The sequence below is a fragment of the Dipodomys merriami genome, unplaced genomic scaffold (assembly GCF_024711535.1).
Source record: "Dipodomys merriami isolate MVZ:Mamm:240054 unplaced genomic scaffold, mDipMer1.0.p SCAF_181, whole genome shotgun sequence".
Taxonomy (NCBI): Eukaryota; Metazoa; Chordata; class Mammalia; order Rodentia; family Heteromyidae; genus Dipodomys; species Dipodomys merriami.
The window spans coordinates 759,298-784,249 of record NW_027203171.1 but is presented as its reverse complement, the minus strand read 5'-3'; the positions used below and the strand labels follow the sequence as shown (position 1 = coordinate 784,249).

General features: G+C 36.0%; 1 protein-coding gene and 1 pseudogene across 1 annotated transcript; both read right to left on the bottom strand.

Moving 5' to 3' along the window:
• Window positions 1-1,107: 1,107 nt before the first annotated feature.
• Window positions 1,108-17,412, bottom strand: LOC138830033 (zinc finger protein 182-like). The gene is made up of 5 exons (XM_070026492.1): window positions 17,146-17,412; window positions 6,684-6,810; window positions 5,714-5,803; window positions 2,599-3,518; window positions 1,108-2,337 (listed from the first exon to the last, which is right to left on the bottom strand). The coding sequence occupies exons 1-5, from the start codon at window positions 17,410-17,412 to the stop codon at window positions 1,204-1,206; spliced, it is 2,538 nt and encodes an 845-aa protein (XP_069882593.1). The 3' UTR covers window positions 1,108-1,203.
• A 703-nt stretch (window positions 17,413-18,115) lies between these two features.
• LOC138830032 (14-3-3 protein zeta/delta pseudogene) lies at window positions 18,116-22,772 on the bottom strand (annotated as a pseudogene).
• Window positions 22,773-24,952: the final 2,180 nt, after the last annotated feature.

Sequence of the window (24,952 nt, the reverse complement as noted above, 5' to 3'; positions counted from 1 at the left end):
GGATGGTTTGAGTTCAATCTCAAAGGTCCAGAGCTCCTATTTCTGAGAAGTGTTTATTAAATTTCCTTGAACATCCATTCCTCAATATAAAAGACACAAGTCAACAATTTTACTATCTTAATTCTTTGTCAAGCTTGGAAGTAATTTATACCCATCCCTTTGGTCCAACCCCTGAATAATATGAAGGGGCATACTCTACACAATGAGAGGATGAGAAATGTTGGCTCAGTGAGTGGTTTCCCCTTACAACTAGCTTAATTCTGCCATGAGGGATTTCTCTATAATTTACAGAGTTTTCTGCCAAAGGTTTCCCTATGTTTCATTTTTGTGTGAGTGCTCTAATGCTGGCTGAAGGTTCATTTCTTCTTGAAAGACGTCCTCTAATGTTCACTCCACAGTCTGTCTTGTCTCTAGGTCTCTGAAATATGTAGAGAAACCGCTGAAACTTCTGGCTAAATATTTGTCTACATTTATTATACTCATATTTTCTCTCCTTATTACGTTCTTGGATGTGCTGAGGACTGACTTCAATTAAAATTGCATATTTGTTAGACCTGTAAGTTTTCTTTTCTCCTATGAGATTCAGTTCTCTGATAAACACTGTGCTATGCTGCCGAAGTGGGATTTTCTACATTGGTATTATTCATACCTTGTCTTTTTTGTCTGTGCTCTATAAACACTCATCCCTGCATGATTACTAAGTGAAGGACTTTTTTGATACTTGTTTCATTTTCTCCTGTGTGTTTTCCGATGAAAATTTAACTATAACTTCTCGAAAATTTCCACATTTTTTATTCATAAGATTTTTCTCCTGTGTACATTCAATTTGGAACCATAAGTTATGCCTTCTTGCTAAAAGGCTCCACATTTGCTACACTCACAAGGCTTCTATCAGGTTTTTGTTCTATCATGCAAACTTATTTTCCTTCCAGGTGAGTCTTTCCATAGTTATCACATTCCTAAGGTTTCTCATGTGGGTGGATTCTCTTATGCTTCCTGAGGTATGAACTCCGGATTAAGGACTTTCCACATTTGTTACATTCATAAGGTCTCTCTCCTGTGCGTATTCTCTGATGAACAGTAAGGTGAAATTTCTGTCTGAAATACTTTCCACATTTGTTACATTCATAAAGTTTCTCTCCTGTGTGTGTTCTTTGATGGACCGTAACCTTAAATACGTGACATTAATCTTAAATACGTCCCTCATTTGTTACATTCATAGGGTTTCTCTCCTGTGTGTGTTCTCTGATGAACAGTAAGGTTTGACTTACATGTGAAAGATTTTTCACACACATTACATTCATAAGGTTTCTCCCCTGTATGTTTTCTTTGATGGACAGTAAGGTGTGATTTTAATCTGAAATACATTCCACATTTGTTACATTCATAAGGTTTCTCTCCTGTGTGTGTTCTCTGATGAACAGTAAGGTCTGACTTACTGGTGAAAGACTTTTCACACACATTACATTCATAAAGTTTCTCTCCTGTGTGTGTTCTCTGATGGAGAGTAAGGTGAAACTTCTGTCTGAAATACTTTCCACATTTGTTACATTCATAAGGTTTCTCTCCTGTGTGTGTTCTCTGATGAACAGTAAGGTGTGACTTATGGGTGAAAGACTTTTCACACACATTACATTCATAAGGTTTCTCTCCTGTGTGTGTTCTCTGATGGAGAGTAAGGTGAAACTTCTGTCTGAAATACTTTCCACATTTGTTACATTCATAAGGTTTCTCTCCTGTGTGTGTTCTCTGATGAACAGTAAGGTCTGACTTATGGGTGAAAGACTTTTTACACACATTACATTCATAAGGTTTCTCTCCTGTGTGTGTTCTCTGATGAACAGTAAGGATTGACTTACGGGTGAAAGACTTTTCACACACATTGCATTCATAAGGTTTCTCCCCTGTATGTTTTCTTTGATGAACAGTAAGGTGTGATTTTAATCTGAAATACTTTCCACATTTGTTACATTCATAAGGTTTCTCTCCTGTGTGTGTTCTCTGATGAACAGTAAGGATTGACTTACGGGTGAAAGACTTTTCACACACATTGCATTCATAAGGTTTCTCCCCTGTATGTTTTCTTTGATGAACAGTAAGGTGTGATTTTAATCTGAAATACTTTCCACATTTGTTACATTCATAAGGTTTATCTCCTGTGTGTGTTCTCTGATGAACAGTAAGGATTGACTTACGGGTGAAAGACTTTTCACACACATTGCATTCATAAGGTTTCTCCCCTGTATGTTTTCTTTGATGAACAGTAAGGTGTGATTTTAATCTGAAATACTTTCCACATTTGTTACATTCATAAGGTTTCTCTCCTGTGTGTGTTCTCTGATGAACAGTAAGGTCTGACTTATGGGTGAAAGACTTTTCACACACATTACATTCATAAGGTTTCTCCCCTGTATGTTTTCTTTGATGAACAGTAAGGCGTGATTTTAATCTGAAATACTTTCCACATTTGTTACATTCATAAGGTTTATCTTCTGTGTGTGTTCTCTGATGAACAGTAAGGTGTGACTTACAGGTGGAAGACTTTTCACACACATTACATTCATAAGGTTTCTCTCCTGTATGAGTTCTCTGATGAACAGTAAGGTCTGACTTCTGTCTGAAATAATTTCCACATTTGTCACATTCATAAGATTTCTCTCCTGTGTATGTTCTCTGATGCGAAGTGATGTATGACTTCATTCTAAATGATTTTCCACATTTGTTGCATTCGTCAAACTTCAGTTCTTTGTCAGTTCTGTGATGCCTTCTGAGACCTGACTTTTGAGTGGAAAATTTCCTACGTTCTTTGTATTCATAGGGTTTCAATTCTGCTGTTGTTTTAGGTTGGTCAGAATTTAGTTCTGATTTCTTAAAGATAGATTTTGCAAATCGCTTATGCACATCAGGCTTCTCTGGATATTTCCTCTCAGGTTTTGTAAGGTATAAATCCTTACTGAATGATTTCTCACATTCACTACTTCTATACAGACTCTCTCCTGTGTCTCTTTTCTGATGCATAGTGACTGGAAACCTCCCTCCCTGACAAAGTTCTTGGGCAAGAAGAGCAGACTTATCATATTCTTCTCTGTATTCATTATGGTTAGAGGCAGGATCTCTGACACAAAACCAATTATGGGAAAAGAATATCATATCTGAATTTAATATCTTCTCTCCTCCATATTCAAAATATGGACCATAATAATTTTGACTAAAAGCCTCTGAATATCTAAGTGATTGTTTAACTACAGGAGAAACACCAGACATATGTGCAGCCGGCATCTTACCAGGCTCACTGTAGTGGAGCATGTTCTGACACTGAATGAACTCGTCTGTCGTCATCCTTAAGGAGTTCTCACCATTCCTATTCAGATATGGCTTCTGTTTTGAGGTCAAGTTAGAATTCGTCACTAATCTCACTCTTTTCTCTATTGTGTTAATATTTGTGACAGCTACATCATGCAGACATTCATCTGAACCTTCCTGGTAAGTCTTTATCACATGCTCCATTTTTTGAACATCTAAAATGAGTCATATAAAGGAGAAAAAACATAAATAAGATCCAAATACTCCTTAATGTAAAGGTAAAGACATTTTTCCATCTTAACTATTACATATTTTAAAATATTAAAGTAGGAATTAATTTATGAGAAATAAATTTCTTTCACTACAATGTATTGATTAAGAAAGTAATACTCTTCCTTACACCCTTAAACCTGGGAAGAACTCCAGGCCTAGTGTTGTCCTTCAGCTCTTCAGCTCAATGCTAACTCTCTACCACTTGAGCCAAAGCACCACTCCCAGTTTTTTCTGCTTATGTGGTGCTGAAGAATCGAACCCAGAGCCTTATGCATGCAAGGCAAACACTCTACCACTGGTCTACTATAATCAAGAACTCTAATAACAACAGATGCTGGAGGGGATATAGACAGAAGGGAACACTACTGCATTGTTGGGAGTGTAAACTTGTTCAACTACTTTGGAAAATAGAATGGAGGCTCCTCAAAAGACTCCACATAGAGCTCCCCTATGACCTAGCAATCCCATTTCTATGCATTTACCCAAATGATCATAAACAAGACCATCCTAAGGGTATGCTGAGCAGCACAACTATGTTTATTGCAGCATTGTTTACCATAGCTAAGATAAGGAAGCAACACAAATGCCCCTCAGTAGATGAATGGATCAAGAAAATGTGGTATATATACATAATGGAATTCCATGCATTCATCGGAAAGAATGATCTGGCTCCATTTGTTTGGAAATGGAAAGACTTGGAAAAATTATATTGAGTGAAGAAAGCCAGGCCCAAAGAAATATGGGTCCCATGGTTCCCCTTATTTGCAATAACTAGTATATATCTGAGACAAGCAGAAATGGTCAATAAGTTGATGTTAGGCAAAACGAACCCCAAGATAAGGACTCAAATGCTTTTTTTTTCTTGCTTGCTATTGTTTCTAACATATATATATATATATATATATATATATATATATATATATATATATATATATATATATATATATATATATATATTTCTTTGTTGCCTTATTTGTCCCTCACCCATCGTATAACCCCTGTTTTTACTGTATTTGATGTAGATATAATTTGTGGAGGGGAGGGTGGACCCATTTCAACAATGAGCTGTACAAGATGTTATGTCGAAAAATGAACTTTACACCTTTGGCTGGGGGCGGGGACTGGAGAGGAATGATGGGAAGCGATGATAACGGGAAACAAAGGGGGAGGCAACAATGCTTCATAAGAAATGTACTCATTAACTTGCCCAAGTAATTATAACCCCTCTGTACAGTATTTTCACAATAAAAAAAAGAGTAACACTGACAGTTTATGATGGAAAATGTTTTTCTGTGTTTCAGATTTTTCTTCTTTTTGATGTCAGAGGAATTATTTACACAAATCACGAAACTATTTACTGCTAGCTTTTTAACCTGTATAATTTAATATGTAGCATTCTTCGTTTTTTTTTCCCAAAAAATTGCTCTGTTTGATCTTAGGGGAATAGATACTTTGTATTGTTTATTTTCTTAAAATAATTTATATGTCTACTTTACTTCTCAAACATTAGGAGAACATTAGTTTCTAACTTTGGAGATTGTAGGTTTTTTATACAAACCTTTTCCTTTCACCTGAGAATAAAGTTTATTTCCACATTTCTTCAGTTATAAGTTCTCACTGTGAATTATTTTAAGTATCTTTAGAAATTTTCAAATTTGTTTCCCTCCATCTTAGACAGAATCTCATCACACTTTTAAACCCTCAGACTAATGAACTAAAGCCACATCAGCTCACCACCTAGGTAATCATTCTCTCTAGACTGAAAGCTTTGGTTCTGTATCCTGGCCTCTACCCTCCTCATTCTTATCAGAGGATAGCAGCCTTGGCATATTCATTTGCTATACCTGCCTACTACTAGTTTCAAAGAAAACTAAATCTCATTTTTCACATTTCTAATTTTCGTTTTTCAAAATAATTTCCACGAGAAAGAAATGCTAACTTTACCTTTACTGCCCTACACAGTTCAGTGTGCATCTACATGCATTTTTGATTCACAAATCTAACACAAAGATCACCTAGTCCTCTGCTACACATGGGACTCAAGGGAATTAGGAATATTATTGGTCAGTACATAGCAAGACGAGTTTACCAATTTGGTTCTGGATCCAAGATAATTTTGCAAGATGCTTTAACTCACCTAAGAAATTCTTGTCTGAGGCTTCTCTAATATATGACTCTTCATCTTGCTCCAGCTTGACAATCAATTGAGGTTTAGGACCAGTGTGCCCTGTTAATAAGAGTAAAGACCTATTGCTCATGCTGTGTCAAAATTGTTTTAAGATTTCAGATATCCTGTTAACAAGGTTTCTCCTAAATCTTCTTTCATTTCTCACTGGCTGCATGGTTGAATCTCCCTGAGGTTTGAATTAATTTTGCAGGTTGTGTGACTTGAATGCAATTCTTTTCATCAAGGTTAGCATTCTATTAGTTTGAGTCCTAGCTCCACTTCCAGTTTAAGAGTAGTTATCTTGAGATAAGAGTCTCATGGAGACTTCACTGGCATTTTTTGCTTCAAACTGAAAGCCTCAGATTTCAGACTCCTAAGAATTACAGGCATGAACCACTACATATAGTACTAGGTTTGGATTATAAATACTCCCTCTAAATTGATTTCCAGTTCATACTTCCAATAATAATAAATAGGTGTGTATGTATGTATGTATGTATGTATGTATGTATGTATGTATGTATGTATGTATGTGTTTTCTAGATTGTATATCCACCCACAATAATCACCTCAAGTTTGGGAAGACAGTCTCCTCTTTACGGAAGATAGTTTGGAACTTTTGTCAAACTGCTGATTTGGATTCTTGAACAATGAAAATAAAATTGCCTCAGAATATGTATAATTTTCTGGGCACCACTGGTTCACACCTGTAATCCTAGCTACTCAGTAGGCTGTGATCTGAGGTTTGCCATAAAAAGGCAGCCCTAGTAGGAAAGCTGTGAGATACTTATCTCCAATTTAACCACCAGAAAGTTTCAAAAGGCACTGATGCTCAAGTGATAGAGTGCTCACCTTGAACTGAAGAGCTGAGGCACTGTACCAACCACCAGAGGTCAAGCCCTACTTAACTTTTCAAGTTAATGTGATATTTTTAGCTCACCTAAGGACACCAGCATGCTATAGGTTTCCTGCATCACATCTCTATACAGGGTCCTCTGAGAAGTATCCAATTCTTGCCACTCCTCCCAGCTGAATTCCACAGCCACATCATCAAATGACACCAATTTCTGTAAGGGTGCATTCCATCAATCTCTGAGTCATGAGAACACCAAAGCTAGAATTTCATTCTTCAACATGTATGCTTTTGTATTACAGAATGTGGTTGGAACTTTCTGTGTTATTTATAAAATGAGAGAATATATAATCAAAGTAGAAATATTTGCCTCCATATTAACTTGGTAATTACACATACAAAGTTTTTCTAACACATGAGAACACATTTCTGGTTCCAGCAATAAAGACAAGAAAACAGTTCTAATAAGCTAATAACCTAGCAAGACAACAATAAGTATGAGTAGGAGTCTGAAAGTCTGTGTTTAGCATATTTTGGTAATATTACTACATATCTGGGTAACAATGAGTAAATAAATATATTTTCTGCATTTTCATATTCTGCTTCACTGACAATACTATTTAGATTTTCTATTAAATAGTGCTCTCATAAAGAGTCACAACATGGTCATTACATCATATGGAATACATAACACATTAATAGAGCTATGTAAAGCACTGTATTCAGGTGAATGTTAGAAGGAGTAAAATTATTCAAAAAATAGTAAATGAATTATTTGGCTCTCATAAGATTTGACTTAGTTCTCCCAATAAAACATCCGATGTTAATCATTTTTGTTATTAAATTTCTAGATATAAAAGTATGGTCATAGATAGCCATATGTTTCCTTCATATGTAAAAACGAACTGCCAGCATGAACGTCTGTGAACATTGACTACTTCCTACCACAACAAATACTTACTTATTACCATAAAATGTTTCTTAATCAACTTTGCATTTTAATAGGCCTTCATTGAAGGATGGATGTAAATGGATAGAGGCTTAAGGAACGCTCAAGATGATCCCCAAAAATGTGAAATATGACCACCACAAGAAGGATAGGGAATAAAAACTATGAATTGGGACATGATCTAAAAAATATAGTAGTTTTAAGATTTAGAATAAATTACTGCACTAATTTGTTGAACACTGTCTAAAAGGAATGCAGTCATTCTTGACAATATCAGAGGTGAATGATGACTAACACACAAAAAGAAAAAAATATATATATACACACACACACATATATATATATGTATATATATATATATATATATATATATATATATACAGTGTTTAAAGAAAATAGACTTCAATACACAATCCATTGGACAAAAGGCCTCTTCTAACAATATAGCTTGAAGGTATTCCTAGGGAAAGATAATGCATTATTAACACATGTTCATTTTAAGTGCTATAAAACTTATTCTGAGGGGCTGGGAAGGTGGCTGGCTCAGTGGTAGAGCACTTGCCTTGAATGCTTGAGGCCCAGGGTTCGATTCCTCAGCACCACATAAGCAAAAAAGAAAAAAGCCAGAAGTGGCACTGTGGCTCAAGTGATAAGGGCCTAGCCTTGAGCTGAAGAGTTGAGGGAAAGGGCGCAGGGTCAGAGATCAGGCCCGACAACCGTACCAAAAAAATTTATTCTGCATCAAGAGAAAAAAAATTGCTAACATAGATCTACACAGAGGACAAGATTATTAAAAAGCTAAATGTGTAGTTAAAGGAATGGTACATGTGTAGGTAAAAGAATGTATAGAAAACATTGTATGTAATTTCTCTTGTGAAAAGAAAACTTATAGTATCATATTCATAATTCATAAGGAATGCAAATTCAATATACAAACACATAAGTGTATTACAAACAAAGTTTGTGAATCCTGCATGTAGATCAATGAATTTGCCTCGCAAATAAGGGGGTCTGAGTTTAAAGAATTATTTCTACAAAAATTTAAAAGGGGAATAGAAAGGTTATACATTCCATTCAATTCCATTGAAAAGTAACTATATTATGCTATATGTTACTAGTATGATAATATTGTAAATTTTAATGTTCCTAGTAAAAATGCATCCAGCAAGTGAATTTCCTTTGTGTTCCCAACAAAGAAGCCTACAGGGTAGAAAGTTCATTTTCTTGCAGTTCTAAAGTATAACAATTTTCTTGCACATTTTACTTCTGCTGAAGCTCTATGCTTCCGACAGAGTATGGCCTTTGTTCTTTACATGAAATGTCTGCTTATTTTTGTATGAAGAATATTAATAAGACCCTTTGTAAAAACCTTGCAGTCCTTGCATATTTTGAGTTGCACAAATTCAATGGAACATAGAACCAAATCTTTGAAAAAGTAGGGCAACTGTATTAAGCATGCAGTCTTATTTTTATCCTAAGAACAATGCAGTATAACAACTATTTACATCAGATTTAATTTGTAATGGTATCAGAGGTAATTCACAGTGTACAGGACAATGCCTGCAGCTTATATGAGAGGTGATTTACGGTGAATTTGAGGTGTGTGCAGGTTACATAGAAGCGAAATAAGAAATAAATATCAGATGAGAAAAACAGATATTAAATAGCAAAATGTCCATCAAAATAAGACCCTATTTATATTGTAAAATATAGTAAATATATAAGGCACTGTCTGACATGAACAGAAGAAAGAAAACTTAATGAGCAATCCAAAGTCATGGACTAGAGAGAAATAAAAATTTTAAAAACTATACAAAGATACCATGAGCAAAAGTTAATGATGATAAATACAAATAGTGATAATATGTAGGAAATAAGCATCAGCCCAAAATATTTGACCACTGATACAGATTGATAATAACAGACAGATTATACATTATGATAATAAAAATTTATACTGAAAAGCAAAGTGTAGAAAGACATGTTTAAAAGACCATGCAGGTTTAATACTTTAATCTACCATTACTATTGCAGAACTAATACTCCTCTTACTACCTGATATAACAACCAGACAAAAAAATCAGCACAAACACACACATGGATGCCATTATCTTAAACTTAAAAAACAAAACACGATAGTGTTACGTTTATCAAGACACATATTCCAAGATTACTAGTAAATCAGAAGACAAATGGTGTAGAAACCAATATGAAAAATTAAAATTATGTTATAAATACATGAAAATTAAAAGATATATTTGTAGTATTCTATGAGTGAAATAAATACAGGGACATTAAAATGGATCTCAAAGAAATGTATTCCTTCATTGTGATTTATAGAATATTAAATGTAGCCTCTTTCTTAATTCACCTTTGAAATCAAAAAAATACTTTGGGGCTGGGAATATGGCTAAGTGTTAGAGTACTTGCCTGCCATGCATGAAGCTCTCGGTTCCATTCCTCAGCACTACATAAACAGAAAAATTAGGAAATGGCACTGTGGCTCAGGTGGTAGAGTTGTAGACTTGACCAAACCAAGATCAGGAATGGTGCCCAGGACAGGCTCCAAATTCAAGCCCCAGGTTTGGCAAAAAAAAAAAGTTTAAATATATGTATGGTGTATTCACAGGGATCTCTTCTGGAGAGTGGGGGAAAGCCAGAGAACTAGAAGGAAATGGGGCAAAAAGCGCATCTGTGGAGGTCATTAGGCAATGATGAGTGTAAGCTATACAAATCATGAGTCAAGATGGAAGGGAAACATTGGGAGAGAGTGAGGATATGGAAGACACAGCATGAAAGGAAATGTACTCAATACCTGGCCCAGGAAATGGTAGTCTCCCCATACATCACCACTATAACAATAAATTCAATTAAATTTGATACAATTTCTTCATGGAGTTGTGTGATCATAATTAGTGAAGAAAATGTAGCACAGTTAGAAGAACAGCTACAATTATTAAAAATAAAATACATCACTTAATTGAAACATGAAATACTGGAGCTTAGGTTGAATATTAATTTTACATATGCTGTTAACAATAATCTAACTTTATTGTAGTATCCAATTAACTGTTAATGATAAATATTCATGCAATTAAAACAAGTGCTTCTGGCTCAAGATGCTGATCCTCCCCTAGTTACTAAGGAGGCTGGAAACCAGGCAACTGGGTAGACAACTCAAATTAAGCAGCTAATCAACAGATTGGAGGAGGTGTGGCTCAAATGATAATGCCAAAAAGGGAAAACCTACCATGCTCCCAGAATGGGAGAATCAAAATTGTGAAAATGACAATACTTCCAAAGGCTATCTACACCTATCAATTGTCCAACCTCATTCTTCAATGAAATATTAAAAGCAATCCAGAAATATATATGGAACAATAAAAGTCCCCAGATAGCAAAAACGATCCATACCAGAAAAAACAATGCTGGTAGAATATCACTAACAAATTTCATACAGTACTACAAAGCGATAGTAATCAAAACAGCTTGGTAATTGCACAAGAACAAACTTGAGGACCAATGGAATAGGACTGAAGTCCCAGAAATGAACACACAGACCTATATCCACCTAAACTTTGAGAAGGGAGCTAAAATATAGAATGGAGGAAAGACAACTTCGTCAGTAAATGGTGGTAGCAAAGTTGGTTCATAACCTGCAGAAAACTAAAGCTAGATCTGTATATATAACCCTGCACAAAGAATCAAATCCAAAAGGATCAAAAACCGCACGTTCAAAGCAAACACCCTAATAAACATTACAGAAAAGAATAGGAAAAACTCTAGTGATACTTGTAACCAGCAAAAATTTTCTTAATAGAGACCCAGAAACACAACAAATCAAAGAAAGGTTGGACAAATAGGATTGCATGAAACCGCAGAGCTTCTGCATGGCAAAGGACATTGCTAACAAGATCAATACAAAGCCCAGAGATTGGGAGAAGATCTTCACTAGACATAAAATGAACATGGGTCTCATATCTAAAATATACTTAGAACTCAAGAAATTAAATCCCCAACAACAAATCCTCAGAGAAACAACTGCCCAATAAATAAGTGGGCTAAAGACTTAACAAGAATCTAATCTGAAGAGGAGATAAGAATGGCCAAAAGACATATTTTTTTAAAAAAGGCTCAACTTATAAATATGTTAGAAACAATTACAAGAAAGAAAATATATTCGAATCCTTAACGGGGTTCATTTCGCCTAAAATCAACTTATCTGACAGTTTCTGCTTGTCTCAGACATATACTAGTTATTGCAAGTAAGGGAAAACATAGGACCTACGTTTCTTTGGGCCTTGCTTACTTCACTTAGTATAATTTTTTCCAAGTCTTTCCATTTCCTAACAAATGGAGCAATTTCATTCTTTAAAAAAAAAACTAAAAAACCAAAAAAAAGCCTCAACTTCTCTAGCCAAAAAGAAATGCAAATTAAGACAACCTTGAAATTCCATGTCACCCAAGATAGAATGGCTATAATGAAGGACACTAATAACAACAGATGCTGGAGGGGATGCGGACAGAAAAGTGAATCCTATTGCATTGTTGGTGGGAGTGTAAACTTGTTCAATCACTTTGGAAAGTAGTTTGGAGGTTCCTCAAAAGACTGCACATAGTGATCCCCTTTGACCCAGCAATCACACTTTAGGGTATTTACCCAAAGATTACAAACAAGGGAATACTAAAGCCACCAGCACACCTATGTTTATTGCAACTTTATTTACCATAGCTAAGATATGGAACCAACCTCGATGCCCCTCAGTAGATGAGTGAATCAAGAAAATATGATATGTATATATCCATATATACATAATATGTATTTATACATATATGTATGTATATATACGCACACACACACACACACACACACACACACACACACACACACACACACACACACACACCTACACACTCACACAATCCTTTTCTATGCCTCCATCAGAAATAATGGCATCACCCCATTTATTAGGATATGGAAAGACTTGGAAAACCTTGTATTAAGTGAAGTAAGCCAGGCCCAAAGAATCACAGGTCCCATGGTATCCCTTATTTGAAATAACTAATACATGTGTAGGACAAGCAGAAATAGTCAACAGCAAATATATAACCATATAAGATGATATGAAGTGAAATGAGCACTAAGACAGGAACCCGGGTGGTTTTTGTTTCTTGCTATTGTTTTTAATGTACTTATAATGTACTATGTGATTTTCTTTGTTCCTTTGGTATGTTCTTCCCCCACGGTATAACCTCTGTTATCACTGTATTTTTTTTTGCAGTGCCATGCATCTTGTATATACATTTTTATAATTTGGGGATAGGAAGGAAAGAAAAACAAAAGGTTTAATTATAACAATGACCCATTGTAACAATGAGATGTACAAGACACTAGGTTGGGGGCTGGGAAAGTGGATCAGTGGTAGAGCGCTTGCCTTGCATGCATGAGGCCCAGGGTTCGATTCCTCAGCACCACATAAGCAAAAACAAAAAAAAGCTGGAAGTGGCGCTGTGGCTCAAGTGGGAAGAGCTGAGGGACAAGTCCCAGTCCCAGAGTTCAGGCCCCACAACCGGACCAAAAAAAAAAAAAGGCACTAGGTTGAAAACAAACTTTACCATTTGTGTGAGGGAGGGTGGGAGGGATTGCAGAGGTTAGGAGGAAAGAAATGGTAGAGGAAAGACAAAGGCGCAGGTAACAATGCTCCCTAGGAAATATAATCACTTAACTGTAACCCCTCTGTAAACTATTTTACAATGCAAAAAGATTTTTTTTAAGAACAAGTAGTTCCAACAGTGAAGGAGGAAGCTGACAGGATGTGAGGCCTGTGAGTTCCTGTTTCAACACTAGCACAAGAAAGGCACAGTGGAGAATTAGGTAGGTGTATCCCATTACTTTTGAATTTAGACACCAACATGCATCACAACAAACCTTCATCTCAGACATAAAAAAAAAGGGGGTAAGAAAATTTCAATTCAAAGAACTATGTCAGCAAAGGAAAATTGATCAGTAAAACAAGTTCCCAGATACAGCATTTGCAAAATGGTGAGAGACAGATGGAGAGAAGGGGGACTGAAATAGATGAACACACAGGCAGGAAAATATATAAAAAGTGAGAGAAAGAGAGAAATGATGAAAGCTTATGAGTAGGAAACAGAATGAAGAGAGTAAATAGAGAAAAATATCTTGTGATGACACCTTAAGAAAAATACAGAGGGTTTTCTAGGAAGACAACACACTATATCATCAAATATCATCAAGTTTTATGTAGTCAAAGACCAGGAAGCAGTCCAAGAAATATTGGAGGGTAATTACATATATCTTACTAAGTAATATCTAACATTGGAAGGTGTGTGTGTGACCACACTATTTCAGAAACTCCAGTAAAACCTCTTTAACATAATTCAACATTAGTCATAAGGAGGTGATCTCTGACAAATTGTCAGCAAATGTCCACTTTACATAACAAGTGACTCCCTCAATGGCATTGAATCACAAAACAAGTGTGACTATTTTTTCTCACATCAGAAAACTCTAAGCAAGTCTGCCCTCAACTAAGACAGGCTGTAACATTTTATAATCTACTCATTCTAAAAACCATCTTTATCTTATTTAGGAACATGTTCTTGAAGGTGAATATTTTTTTTTTCTGTTTAAAATCTTGGATAAACATAGCTTCCTAAAATGGAATGTGAAAAATGAGAAATAAAAAACAACTCACCAGAGATCCTCTCATTCTTTCTTCCTGTTGCCAATGAAGAGAAGATTCTGGAAGCATGGCTTAGAGAAAAGGCAATTGACATAGTCAGGAAAGAACCTGTGTGATTATGCCTCAGATTTTCCTGCTCAAAACATTATACATGGAGTGAAAAAGCACAAAGCCTTCTTATGGGAGAAGAATCTTTGATGTCTCAAGTAGAGTATTAAATGCTCCACTGAAGATGACTCCACAGTCCATTAGTTGGTAGAAAAACAGTATTCTAGGTTAATATACATACAGAATTCATAAAAACTAAGGTTCCTAAAAATAATTGAATAATTAAAACAAATATCCAAACTTTCAATACCACTAGTTATTAATGAAATACATTTATGGTTGTATGAACTATTTTTCTATTAATTAAAATGGATCCTAGGACTCCATTGAGCTTTTGTACTCTATCTTATTCATTTATACATTTAAACTCCATGGAAAGAATATAGGTTATAACTCAATACTTTTTCCACTAAATTATACAAGAAAATATATACAATACATATTACTTGTATTATAATATTTCAGTAATGGTTTTCAAATGGCACATTTCCCTGCATCCAAGTACTTGGAGCACCCTTGAGCAATAACTTGAAATTTGTCAGTTAGCCTACTTTACATAATCAGTAAGGATTATGTAAATAAAGTTTTGAGAAGTCCCTAATGCTCACTTTCCTAAACAATCATATGAAGAATTGTGGCCATTCTCCTTGAAATAAAGGGCTTAATGAAGATGTAACAAGAAATATTAAGCATAGGAGTGACAGAACATCACAGCTAAAGAACCAGAAGATTAAAATCTTATGTTGCACAAATAATACTAACACAAAATTCTAAGCTGAGGATACCCCAAAATGCACACTTATAAAAATAAAAAGATAAAAACTCATATGCTTTTTCTTATATTGATTGTTTGGCTTTTACACAGGAAATGCTACTATCCAGAGTTTTTCTTTTTTACACAACTACATGGATTAGAAACTCTTAATATAAAATAACATAAACTTTACAGTGATATGTATGAAATATGAAAACCTACTCTGTAAACTTCAGTTAGGTCGTTTGTGCTAAGGAACAGTATGAATCACTGAAAAGCAATATTTGCACATTCATTTTGGATTGTTCCACATCACAAGAATGGCTTCTTACTTTTAAAAAGATACATAGAAATTTCTGTAGGCTAATTATCCACATTCAAATACTCAAAACGACAATTGTTCTAGATTTCAGGTTGGGATATTTTCTTCTTGTTTTGGGATTTAGACTATCATCCTTTAAATTTAAAGTCTTCTATTTCATATTATTTTATTACAAACATAATCTATATTTAAAAGAGTTTATTTTGTAACTGGGCTCTGGTGGCTCATGGTTGTAATCTTAGCTACTCAGAAGTCTGAGATCTGAGCACCACAGATTGAAGCCAGCTGGGGCAGAAAAGTCACTGATCTCCAATAAACTACTAAAATACCTAAAAGTGGAGATATGGCTTAAGTGGTAGAACATTAGGCTGGAACAAAAGATGCTCAGGGTCAATGTCCAGTGCTTGAGCCCAAGAACCAGGTCTAGCACACAAAAAAGAGCATTTTATTGTATTGTATTTAAATTCTATTGAACAATTGTTTTGGAATACATATTTAGGCAGTCTCTCATTTTAAATGATGTAAAATAGGCTCATTAATCTAGTGGAGAAATTGTAACTTGTCAAGAACAGATAAAGTGGAGAATATCCATGTTAGTAAAATTTTATGCTAGGAAAATCCATAAGAAGTGCAAAGGATAAAAAGGTATCAACATGTTTCACTAACATATTTTAAAGGAATGTTCAAGCTTCATTGACTTCAATTCCCATGAAGATTTTCTTAAGTGAAATAATACTTCTTTGACAAGATTGAGATAAAATGGAGAACACTACCTAAAACTATGTTATATGTTACATTTAAAAAACATACCACTTTGAGTAAGACACAGTACTTTAATTTCCTTCTGTAACACTCGATGACACTTTCTTAACTGCAGGTAAAAACCAACGCTATAAGGCTACTATCAGTATATCCACAGGTGAGACATTTGAGAGATCATGTACAAGAATTGATCGTGTGAACAGGCTGAATAAATTAGTAAGAACAGAGATAGATACATTCACTTGTGACAATAATTCCTCCTCCACAAACCACAGCTCCATGTCCCTTCTGAGAACTAGGTTCTGACTGATTCCTCAGGCAAGTTCATTTCCCCTCCTACTAGTTAGTATAAACCTTCCAACAGCATCAAGTGATTGAGAGTGTTAGAGTAAATAGTACCAACTGAGTCTTGTGCTCTAGGGAGTAGAACTAATCTTTGCTTAAAGCAAGGAATCTGAAAACCTTTTGCCCTTCCTTTGCCTTTCTGCCTCTGCTCTGTAGGGCTTGTCAGAGTTGACAACGTATCCTCCTTCAAATATTGCTAGGCTTCATTGCTTAACAGAAAGAAAAAAAAAACAGGACCATCACACACTACTGTAATATCTCATGTATACCTGTTCCTAGTAAAAAGGTCTAGTACAAACATTTGTGAACTAAAGCCAGGAGTACTAAGAAAGCTAACATTGTAGGAGAAGAGCAGAGACACCTCTAGGAGAAACAACACAGAACCCCAAAAAACAACTGCAATATAAACGTACAGAAATCAGGCACAGACCTCACAATTTTACTACAATTGTTACCATGCTCATCTTACACCTGGGCAAAGATAATAAAATCACGTGTTAACTGAAGAATTTCACCGTCATGGAAATATAAATGCACATTTTCTCCTATTCTGGAGAACCACCCAACTTGCTGTCAGAACATTGCAAGCCAGTTTCTGGCACCTGGAGGCACAAGGGCTGTGGCAGCACAAACTCTTGAGCTCTGAACATATCATTAGCCTCATGCTGGAGGAACATGTGGAGGATCAATTTTGCCTTGTGTTTTGCATCTAGCTCACAGTTCCTACCTGTTATTGGTTCTGCAGCCTGAGATCCTTTCAAGTTACACCTCCCAAGCTTCACAGAAGAGAAAACTCCCAGCAGCAAGGCAAAGGGAATGAAACTGGAATTTGCAGGCTGAAAATACCCACAGTGGGTGGGGAGGCACATGCGCAGAAGGATCTTTGCCCTGCTTTGAAAAAAAATAAAAACCCTGCACTTTCAAAGGATCTGTGCTGTAACATAGACTACAATTCCCACAATGCATCTTGCCACTCTAAGAGGAAGTAGGTTTCCACCAGTTCTAGGCCCTTTCTCTGAGGATTGCAATCATGCATGGGGAGGTTTTCTCCAGCTTCACATGAGCATAGGTGAGTTTTTTTTTTTTTTTAAATGAAAATCACTGTGTGTCTCCTGAAACATTGTTAGACTATCTGAGAAATGGACAAGTATTGGAAGCATGAAATAAGTTGGCTTTTTAATTCTTAGATCTACTAATGTAGCAGAAGTTATGAAACTTTTCTTTCTGTTTCTGTTTAAAAGATAAGTTCTGTTGAATGTAAATTATATCTGATTTCTTTACATTTTGGAATAGCTCCCTGTTCAATATAAAAAGGTATTGGCAGGCACTAAACGGATTCTTGGATCATTTTTCATGATTAATGTATACACTGCAATAAAGTAACAGAAATTGCTATATATACAGCAAAATCCTTGCACCAATTAAATTTTTAAAAAAATCTAACAATTTCCCAGAAATGCCCAAATTCCATTTTTGAAATCTTAAGTAGTTTTTGGCTGTTTCCCAAGTTTTCCTTTCCTTTAAGGTTCTTTACTTTTCTTTGATGTTCATTGTTGCTATTGTGGCTTCAACTCATGGTGTTCCCATTAACTTTTCTTTAAAAATTTGTTCAGCTAAATAGTGAAAAAAATCCTGTGGGTGGGAGGAGTGGTTTTAGAGCAGGCACCTCACCACCATTACTGTTCAAACTGATGATGGATTGGGGAGATCGGGGGAATGTGGGTGAGGTGCAAGTGTGAAGTGAAGGATGAGTCTCTGTGAAGCTTGATGGCTTGGGCCAAACCAGTGTGTTTTTGTCTTTCTGTTTGCATGCCCTATTCCAGTGTGAATTCCTCCCTCTTCTATGATCCTAAAAGTTCCTCTCAATCACTCTAAGCTAAGTCATATTGTCTTCCCAGGTGTTACCCATTAGACTTTGGAATAAATCTTTGTTATCCCAGGTCCTGAGTGTGGGAAGAGTCAGGGCTACTTCTAGAAACCAGGCTTGTGTCCTGACCTCTGGCATTTGCCACAGTCAGGAATTCTCAGGCATCATTTGGGACAACACAGTTCCTTTACTGATAATGCAGCATCACCAGAGAATTCCTAACTTCCTAAGCTCCCTAGCAGCTCTTCTCAAAATAAATGTGTAGGCCTAATCTTTCTAGGCCCAGTGATACAACTGTAGTCCAGCAACTTCTAAGCCTGAGCAGGGAGGATCATTCAAGCTCTCAAGTCCTGCAAGAGGAATTAAAAACAGGAAGCTCCATTATTACCCCAATTCCTTTCATTTTTTTTCAATTCCAGTCCTACAAATGCATTATTTCTTTACCAAAAATAGGTCCATGCCTCTAAATGATTTTTGTAATTGAAAAATTCTCATCGTCCTATGACTTAACACAATTTTATAGGGAAAGGCTAAAAATTGAAAAAAGACCCTACAAGCATATTTTCAATGTGTTAGTTGTTACTTTCTTAATGCAATGGCCTCTCTAATTTCTCTCCTTCCTAACTTACTTGAGACCCTACAAATGGATGGAACTCAGTTTGATTACCTATAAGAACATCAGTCTTGTTATTTATATTACATCTGGGGCCTAGTGACCACAAAAGGTCCTTTGGAAAACTATTAACACTCACTGCATAGATAGTGAAGTAAAAGAGATTATTTTGTTACATAAATAACCTCGCCATTTTTTTCAGAGAGAAGCCCATAACCAAATGTGGAACTAGGAATAACTACTGACAGTGCTGATATGTCAGAGAAGCTATTCCTATCAAGGTGAACTGTGTTTTCAGTTTATGACTGAACTAAATTCCTTTCTTTTTAGTCCCCTTCTTTGTAGAGATCTTCATTTCTTTGGTTTTCAATCCCAAATAATTTAATAATTTTACTGATATCCCTTCTTTGAAAATAGATCTAACCTCTTTTATGTGCCTGATATCGCTCTTGGGTTCTTTTCCATCATGGCTTCTTCTGAGATGAGCTTAGTTAGAAGGGCTAACACTTGTGCAAAAGATCTGATAAGTTTACGGGTTTTATGAAGGAATCTGGGTGGATTCAATTGACTGGGTGAGTTTGTACTGATTTATATATAGCATTGATTTTATATTTTAAGTTAGGTAAATGTAATCTTACTGCTTACACCAAAGCAATATATGTGTGTGTTTATATAAATAAATATAAATGTATGTTTCTATGTCTGACTATCTTCAACATAACTGCAAACTTTTATTTTAAAGCAATATCAAACTCAAGAATAGTAATTGGTTTAGCTGGTATTTCAAATAAAGAAGGAAGATTTTTTTTCTTGCCTCAAACCATCAGTATTTATTGAGCATTTATATTGTACTAGGCACAATAGAACATACAGAAAATATTGCCCCTGCTCTAGAGGATCTTACATTTTATAAGAAAAAACAACTGTACCTTTTCAAATGGCATTTTTGTTCGCTGTTTTTTGTTAAGTACCAAGGAAATATTCTGTAGGATGATATTTAGGTTTAACAGCCTCATCATTATTGGGAGAAGAAACATTTAATGACAAAAATGACAGACAGACCATTTGGGATAGAGTTTATAAGATATACACAATCTCATCAAGTAAGGTAAGATGTGCTGCAGTAGAGGATGTTGGAAATAGTTTATAGTATGCAAGCAAAGGACCAAAGGATCTTAGAGAGTATGTAGAGCCAGAAAGATCATGTTTCCATTTCCAAAGTACACAGCCACCAAGAAAAGTGACAAGGCAGAAGGCTAAAAAAAGAAGGAAATCTTATGCACCTGACAAACAGAATGATAAAAATCGAAGGCAAACTGTACCAAGAAGTTCTGAAAAACCAAAACTGATTAGGAAGCATAGAATTTACAGTTAATGCTATTCAATGTCATATGGCCAATTTTCCACTCCTCAAAGGAGAAAAAAAAAACACTTTTGTTTTTGAGGTGCGAGGAGAATGGGGAATATGGGAGGTGTTTGGTAGTTACATAAGTAATTTTTTTGTTATGATAAACTTTGTACTTTAACTCGGTAAAAGCCTATTCCCTGCCAAAAGGGACTAATGAACAATGTTCTAATAATGTACAATTTCCTTAGAGGAGATTCAAACTCAAAAGAATGATTTACATGAAAAATAATAGAGAAAGTAGTTGAAAAGTCCATTCAAAAATGTTTTATTCCACTTAAATGAATTAATACATGTGTTCTTAAAAATTATGCTTGGATTGTTCATGAAAATTTCAAAAGACATTAAACAAAGAAGGCCATCATATTATTTCCCTTTAATCTTGGTTTTTTTTTTAACAACACATGTGTTTGAGGCACATAGCAAAAAAGAAAAAAATCACAGAAGGAAAAAGAATCTAAAATCAAGTTAAATGCATAGGATTTTTTTTATTGTGAAAATACCGTACAGAGGGGTTCAATTACATGGGCAAGATAAGGAGTACATTTCTTATCAAGCATTGTAGCCTCCTCTTTTGTTTCCCCTTCCCATCCCTTCCCATCCTCCCCCCGCCCCTCAACCCAATCCTGCTCTCCCCCTACCAAAGTTGTAAAGTTCATTTTTCCACCTAACTTCTTCCACATAACATCTCATTGTTGCAATGGATCCACCAATATCCCTATTTAAACTATTTGTTTTTTCCCTTCCCCTCCACAAATTATACCAATCTCAAATAGCAGAGGATATAACATGGGGGAGGGACATACAAAGCAACAAAGAAATAATATTGTAAATGTGTTAGAAACAATCACATGAAGGAAAAAAAAAACATTTGAATACATATCTTAGGGTTCATTTCCCTAACATCAATTTATCTGACCTTTTCTGCTTGACTCAGACATATACTAGTTATTGCAAATAAGGGAAATTATCGGACCTAAGTTTCTTTGGGCTTAATATAAATTTTAATATAATAACTTAATATAATTTTTTCCAAGTCTTTCCATTTCCTAAACATACGGATTTTTGTTTATGGCTTTGCTGAATATACATGAATTGTCAATACCAAGCAGTTCATTTTTTCTACACCTTTACTTTTAAATCAGTTTTAGGTTGTCTAAAACATTGAAATACAAATAAAATGTGTAGCAAAAATAGTTTGAGCAAATACCAGTAACTTCACAAATAATGGAATGTGAACCGTTTCTGCCCTTATCCAGAGTTAATTGGGTCACAACTTTGTCTGAAAGAAAACTTCTGGTGCTATAGTCAAAGGTGTGCTCACTGAAATAGACTCTTCCACAGAAATACATGATTGTAACTTGGAAAAGCCATGGAATATCTGTTTGAGTGACAGCCCCACCAGTGCTCCAAAACTTTATAATACCCACAATAACTACACCTTGACTGGAACCATTTTCCCTCTTATTCTCCACCAGTACAAACCAATATGTAGGAAGATTTCCTCACTTAGACATGGAATTAGTTTCAACACTGGCACTTGTGAAGTCACCATGAACCAAAGCACATGCCAAACATTTATAACTTGTTTAAAAATTCCACATCGTCATAATGGCCAACTCATGATAAAAACGGATAACTCACTAAATGTTAACAGGCTCTACTCTCCTAATCTGAAACAAGCAAACAGAAAACACATGGGAAATACAGAAATTAAAATAGAAGTAACATAACCCACATAAAGTATAAAGTTCAGCAATGACTTCATCAAAAGCTGTCTTTTCAAGAAAGGAAACTTCCTCTGGGGAGTTCAGAATTTCATAATAGAACACTGAGAAGTTAAGGGCCAGACACAATCTGATAGGATGCATTGGTTGCATTTACTTTTTGCTGATCTCAAAAACTTCTTGGTATGCTTGGAGTGACTGATTCACAATTCCTTTCTTGTCAACACCAGCAGCAACCTCAGACATGATGTGGTAGCAGTCTTTCTTCATTTTCAAATAAAAGACTTTGCTCTCTGCTTGTGGAGCATTAGGGATCAAGAACTTTTCCAAAAGAGACAGTATATCATTGCAGATATCTCTTAGCTTGTTCTCAATTCTTCCTGTGTTCTCACACGATTTGCTGCTTTTTCTCAGCACCTTCTGTCTTTTGCTCAATACTTGAAACTACCCTCCAAGATGACCTATGGGTTCCAATAAGCAGCTGAGAGTTGATTCCTTTCCTCATTAGGTAATTCAACTTCTTGCTCACTTCCAGACTTGATGCAGGCTGCCATGTCACCATATTGCTCAGCTTGCTTGGCCACTTCGGCCCTCAGCACCATCTCATTTCTATCCATGACTGGATGTTCTGTGTCCTGAATAGGTGGTGGAGGAAAGACAGGGAGTCATTGGTCTCTAGGACGTCTTGGTGGCATAAGCAGGGGTGAGGCTGAGATTTTGTACCTGGATCTCACAGCTCACAGGCTCTAGCAACTCTGCAGCCATGGGGCTTCTGCACATCCATTATTATTTTTCCATGTCACCAATATCCTTAAATCTCCCTGAAAATTTCACAATCAGTTAAAGTACATTTTGCTTGCTTCTCATTTTTGTCATTTTAAAATGATTTCATATGCAGCATTATAATAACTTGTGATTGTGGGATTTATTTGTTGAAACAATACGGCCTATGGCAGTGTGTATGGTGCCAGGTGTTCAATGTGCCCATTCTAGGATGGCCTCGCACCATGATGATATGATGAACAAAATCTTGCTTTCTACTCCAAGTGTCACTCAGAGCCAAGAGATTCACAATTTTGAACAGTTGGGACATGCTCAAGTTTCTGTCTAAAGTCTTGAGAAATGGGAAAAAAGAGCTATTGGTATAGAGATACCTTCATACAGAGTTTCTGAATGCTACTTTTACACAGGAGACTGCTCAATGTTACTTCATCTATATTCCTCATCTTTTAAAAAATTCTGCAATTTTTTTAATGTTGTTTAAATGTGCAAGAAAATTCCATTAAATTACTAAGTTTTTATTTAAGTTTTGTGATGAAACCATTTTTTAAAACATTTTCTACGGCTTGGAATATGGTTCATTGGTAGACTGCTTGTCTCACATACATGAGGCCATGGGTTTGATTCCTCAGCATTACATGAATAGAAAAAGCCAGAAGCAGTGCTGTGGATCAAATGGTAGAGCACTAGCCTTGAGCTGAACAGCTGAAGGATAGCACCCAGGCCCAGAGTTCATGCCCCATGATCTACAAAAATATATATGCATATTTTTTACCACTGAGCCACTTTCCGAGCCCTATATGCATATTTTTTAAAGTTAAAATATCAAGACACATTTAATAAAAAGCAAAGTTGCTGTTCAGGCAAAAAATTGTTATTATCAGCCAAGAGAGAAATAAGCCAGGAAGGTTTGATTACCAGAAGAGACATGGCATGGTACCTGGCTCCTGACATCCTGGAGGGGGGAGGTAAGACTTTTTCCACTTTAGGATTACAGTAGCCAGAGGAGGTAGCAGAGATATTTAAAGGTACCAGAGTCAACAGGTGTCATGGCACCTTTTGGCTACTTCCTGTTGGGGAGGTGAAGGAGTCACTGGCGCTGGGGACATTAGGGTCCAGCAGGGCAATGTAAATGATGTCTCCAGTTGCCTGTAGTAGCAGGATAGCCATGACTTGCTCCCAGGTGGTGTCCTGGGTGGGGATTGTTATCCAGTTAAAGGAGACTTTTGAATAGATCAGGCAAAAATATGACAAGGTACCAAGGTCAGTTAACATGAATGACATAGGAGAACACACATTAGCCATGGGCCAGAAAAGTAATATTTGAAGCATAAGCCCCTAATAAGGTAAGTAGGGAGAAAGGGGGTGTCTAGTGTCTTTTGGACAACTAGGAAAGGGAGAAGATAATGGACTAGGAGGAGAATACCATTCAGAGTCTACTATAAATACCAATAGCAAGTAACAAAAACAATAGTGGAACTTTCTGTCCCCTTAGAAGATAGACAGGTATGGAAATTTCGGTGGGCAAGCAACTGTTTCTATTGTTTTCCCAGCTCTGATTAATTTTGAAAGGGCAAGCCTAAAGTGACTCCATTTAGGATGTCATCTCCTCTTACTGCTCTCCATGGTTTTCCATTGTCGGACTAATTTTGTCCTAGATGGTACAGGGTGGGGGGAGTGAAAGGGGGTTTCTTAGTCTCTGTTGCTGGGATAGCTTGTCCTAATTGGCATTGAATGGTTTGAACTCAAGGTCTGGGCACTCTCCCTGAGCACTTCTGCAACGCTAGTATTCTACCACCTAAGAGAGTTCCTTGGAGGTGAGATTCCTTGAGCCATGCCTCCAGACTGGCGCATGGCTTATTAGCTGGGAAATTGAGTCTTAGAGAGATTCTTTGTGCTCAGGATGGCTTTGAACTGTGGCAAAAGGAGTCTTTGCCACAAAAGCCCTTTTTATTTCCAATTAAAGCAACAAGGAAATCAACAAGATTGAGGTTACCTAAAACTTATAAACAATTGA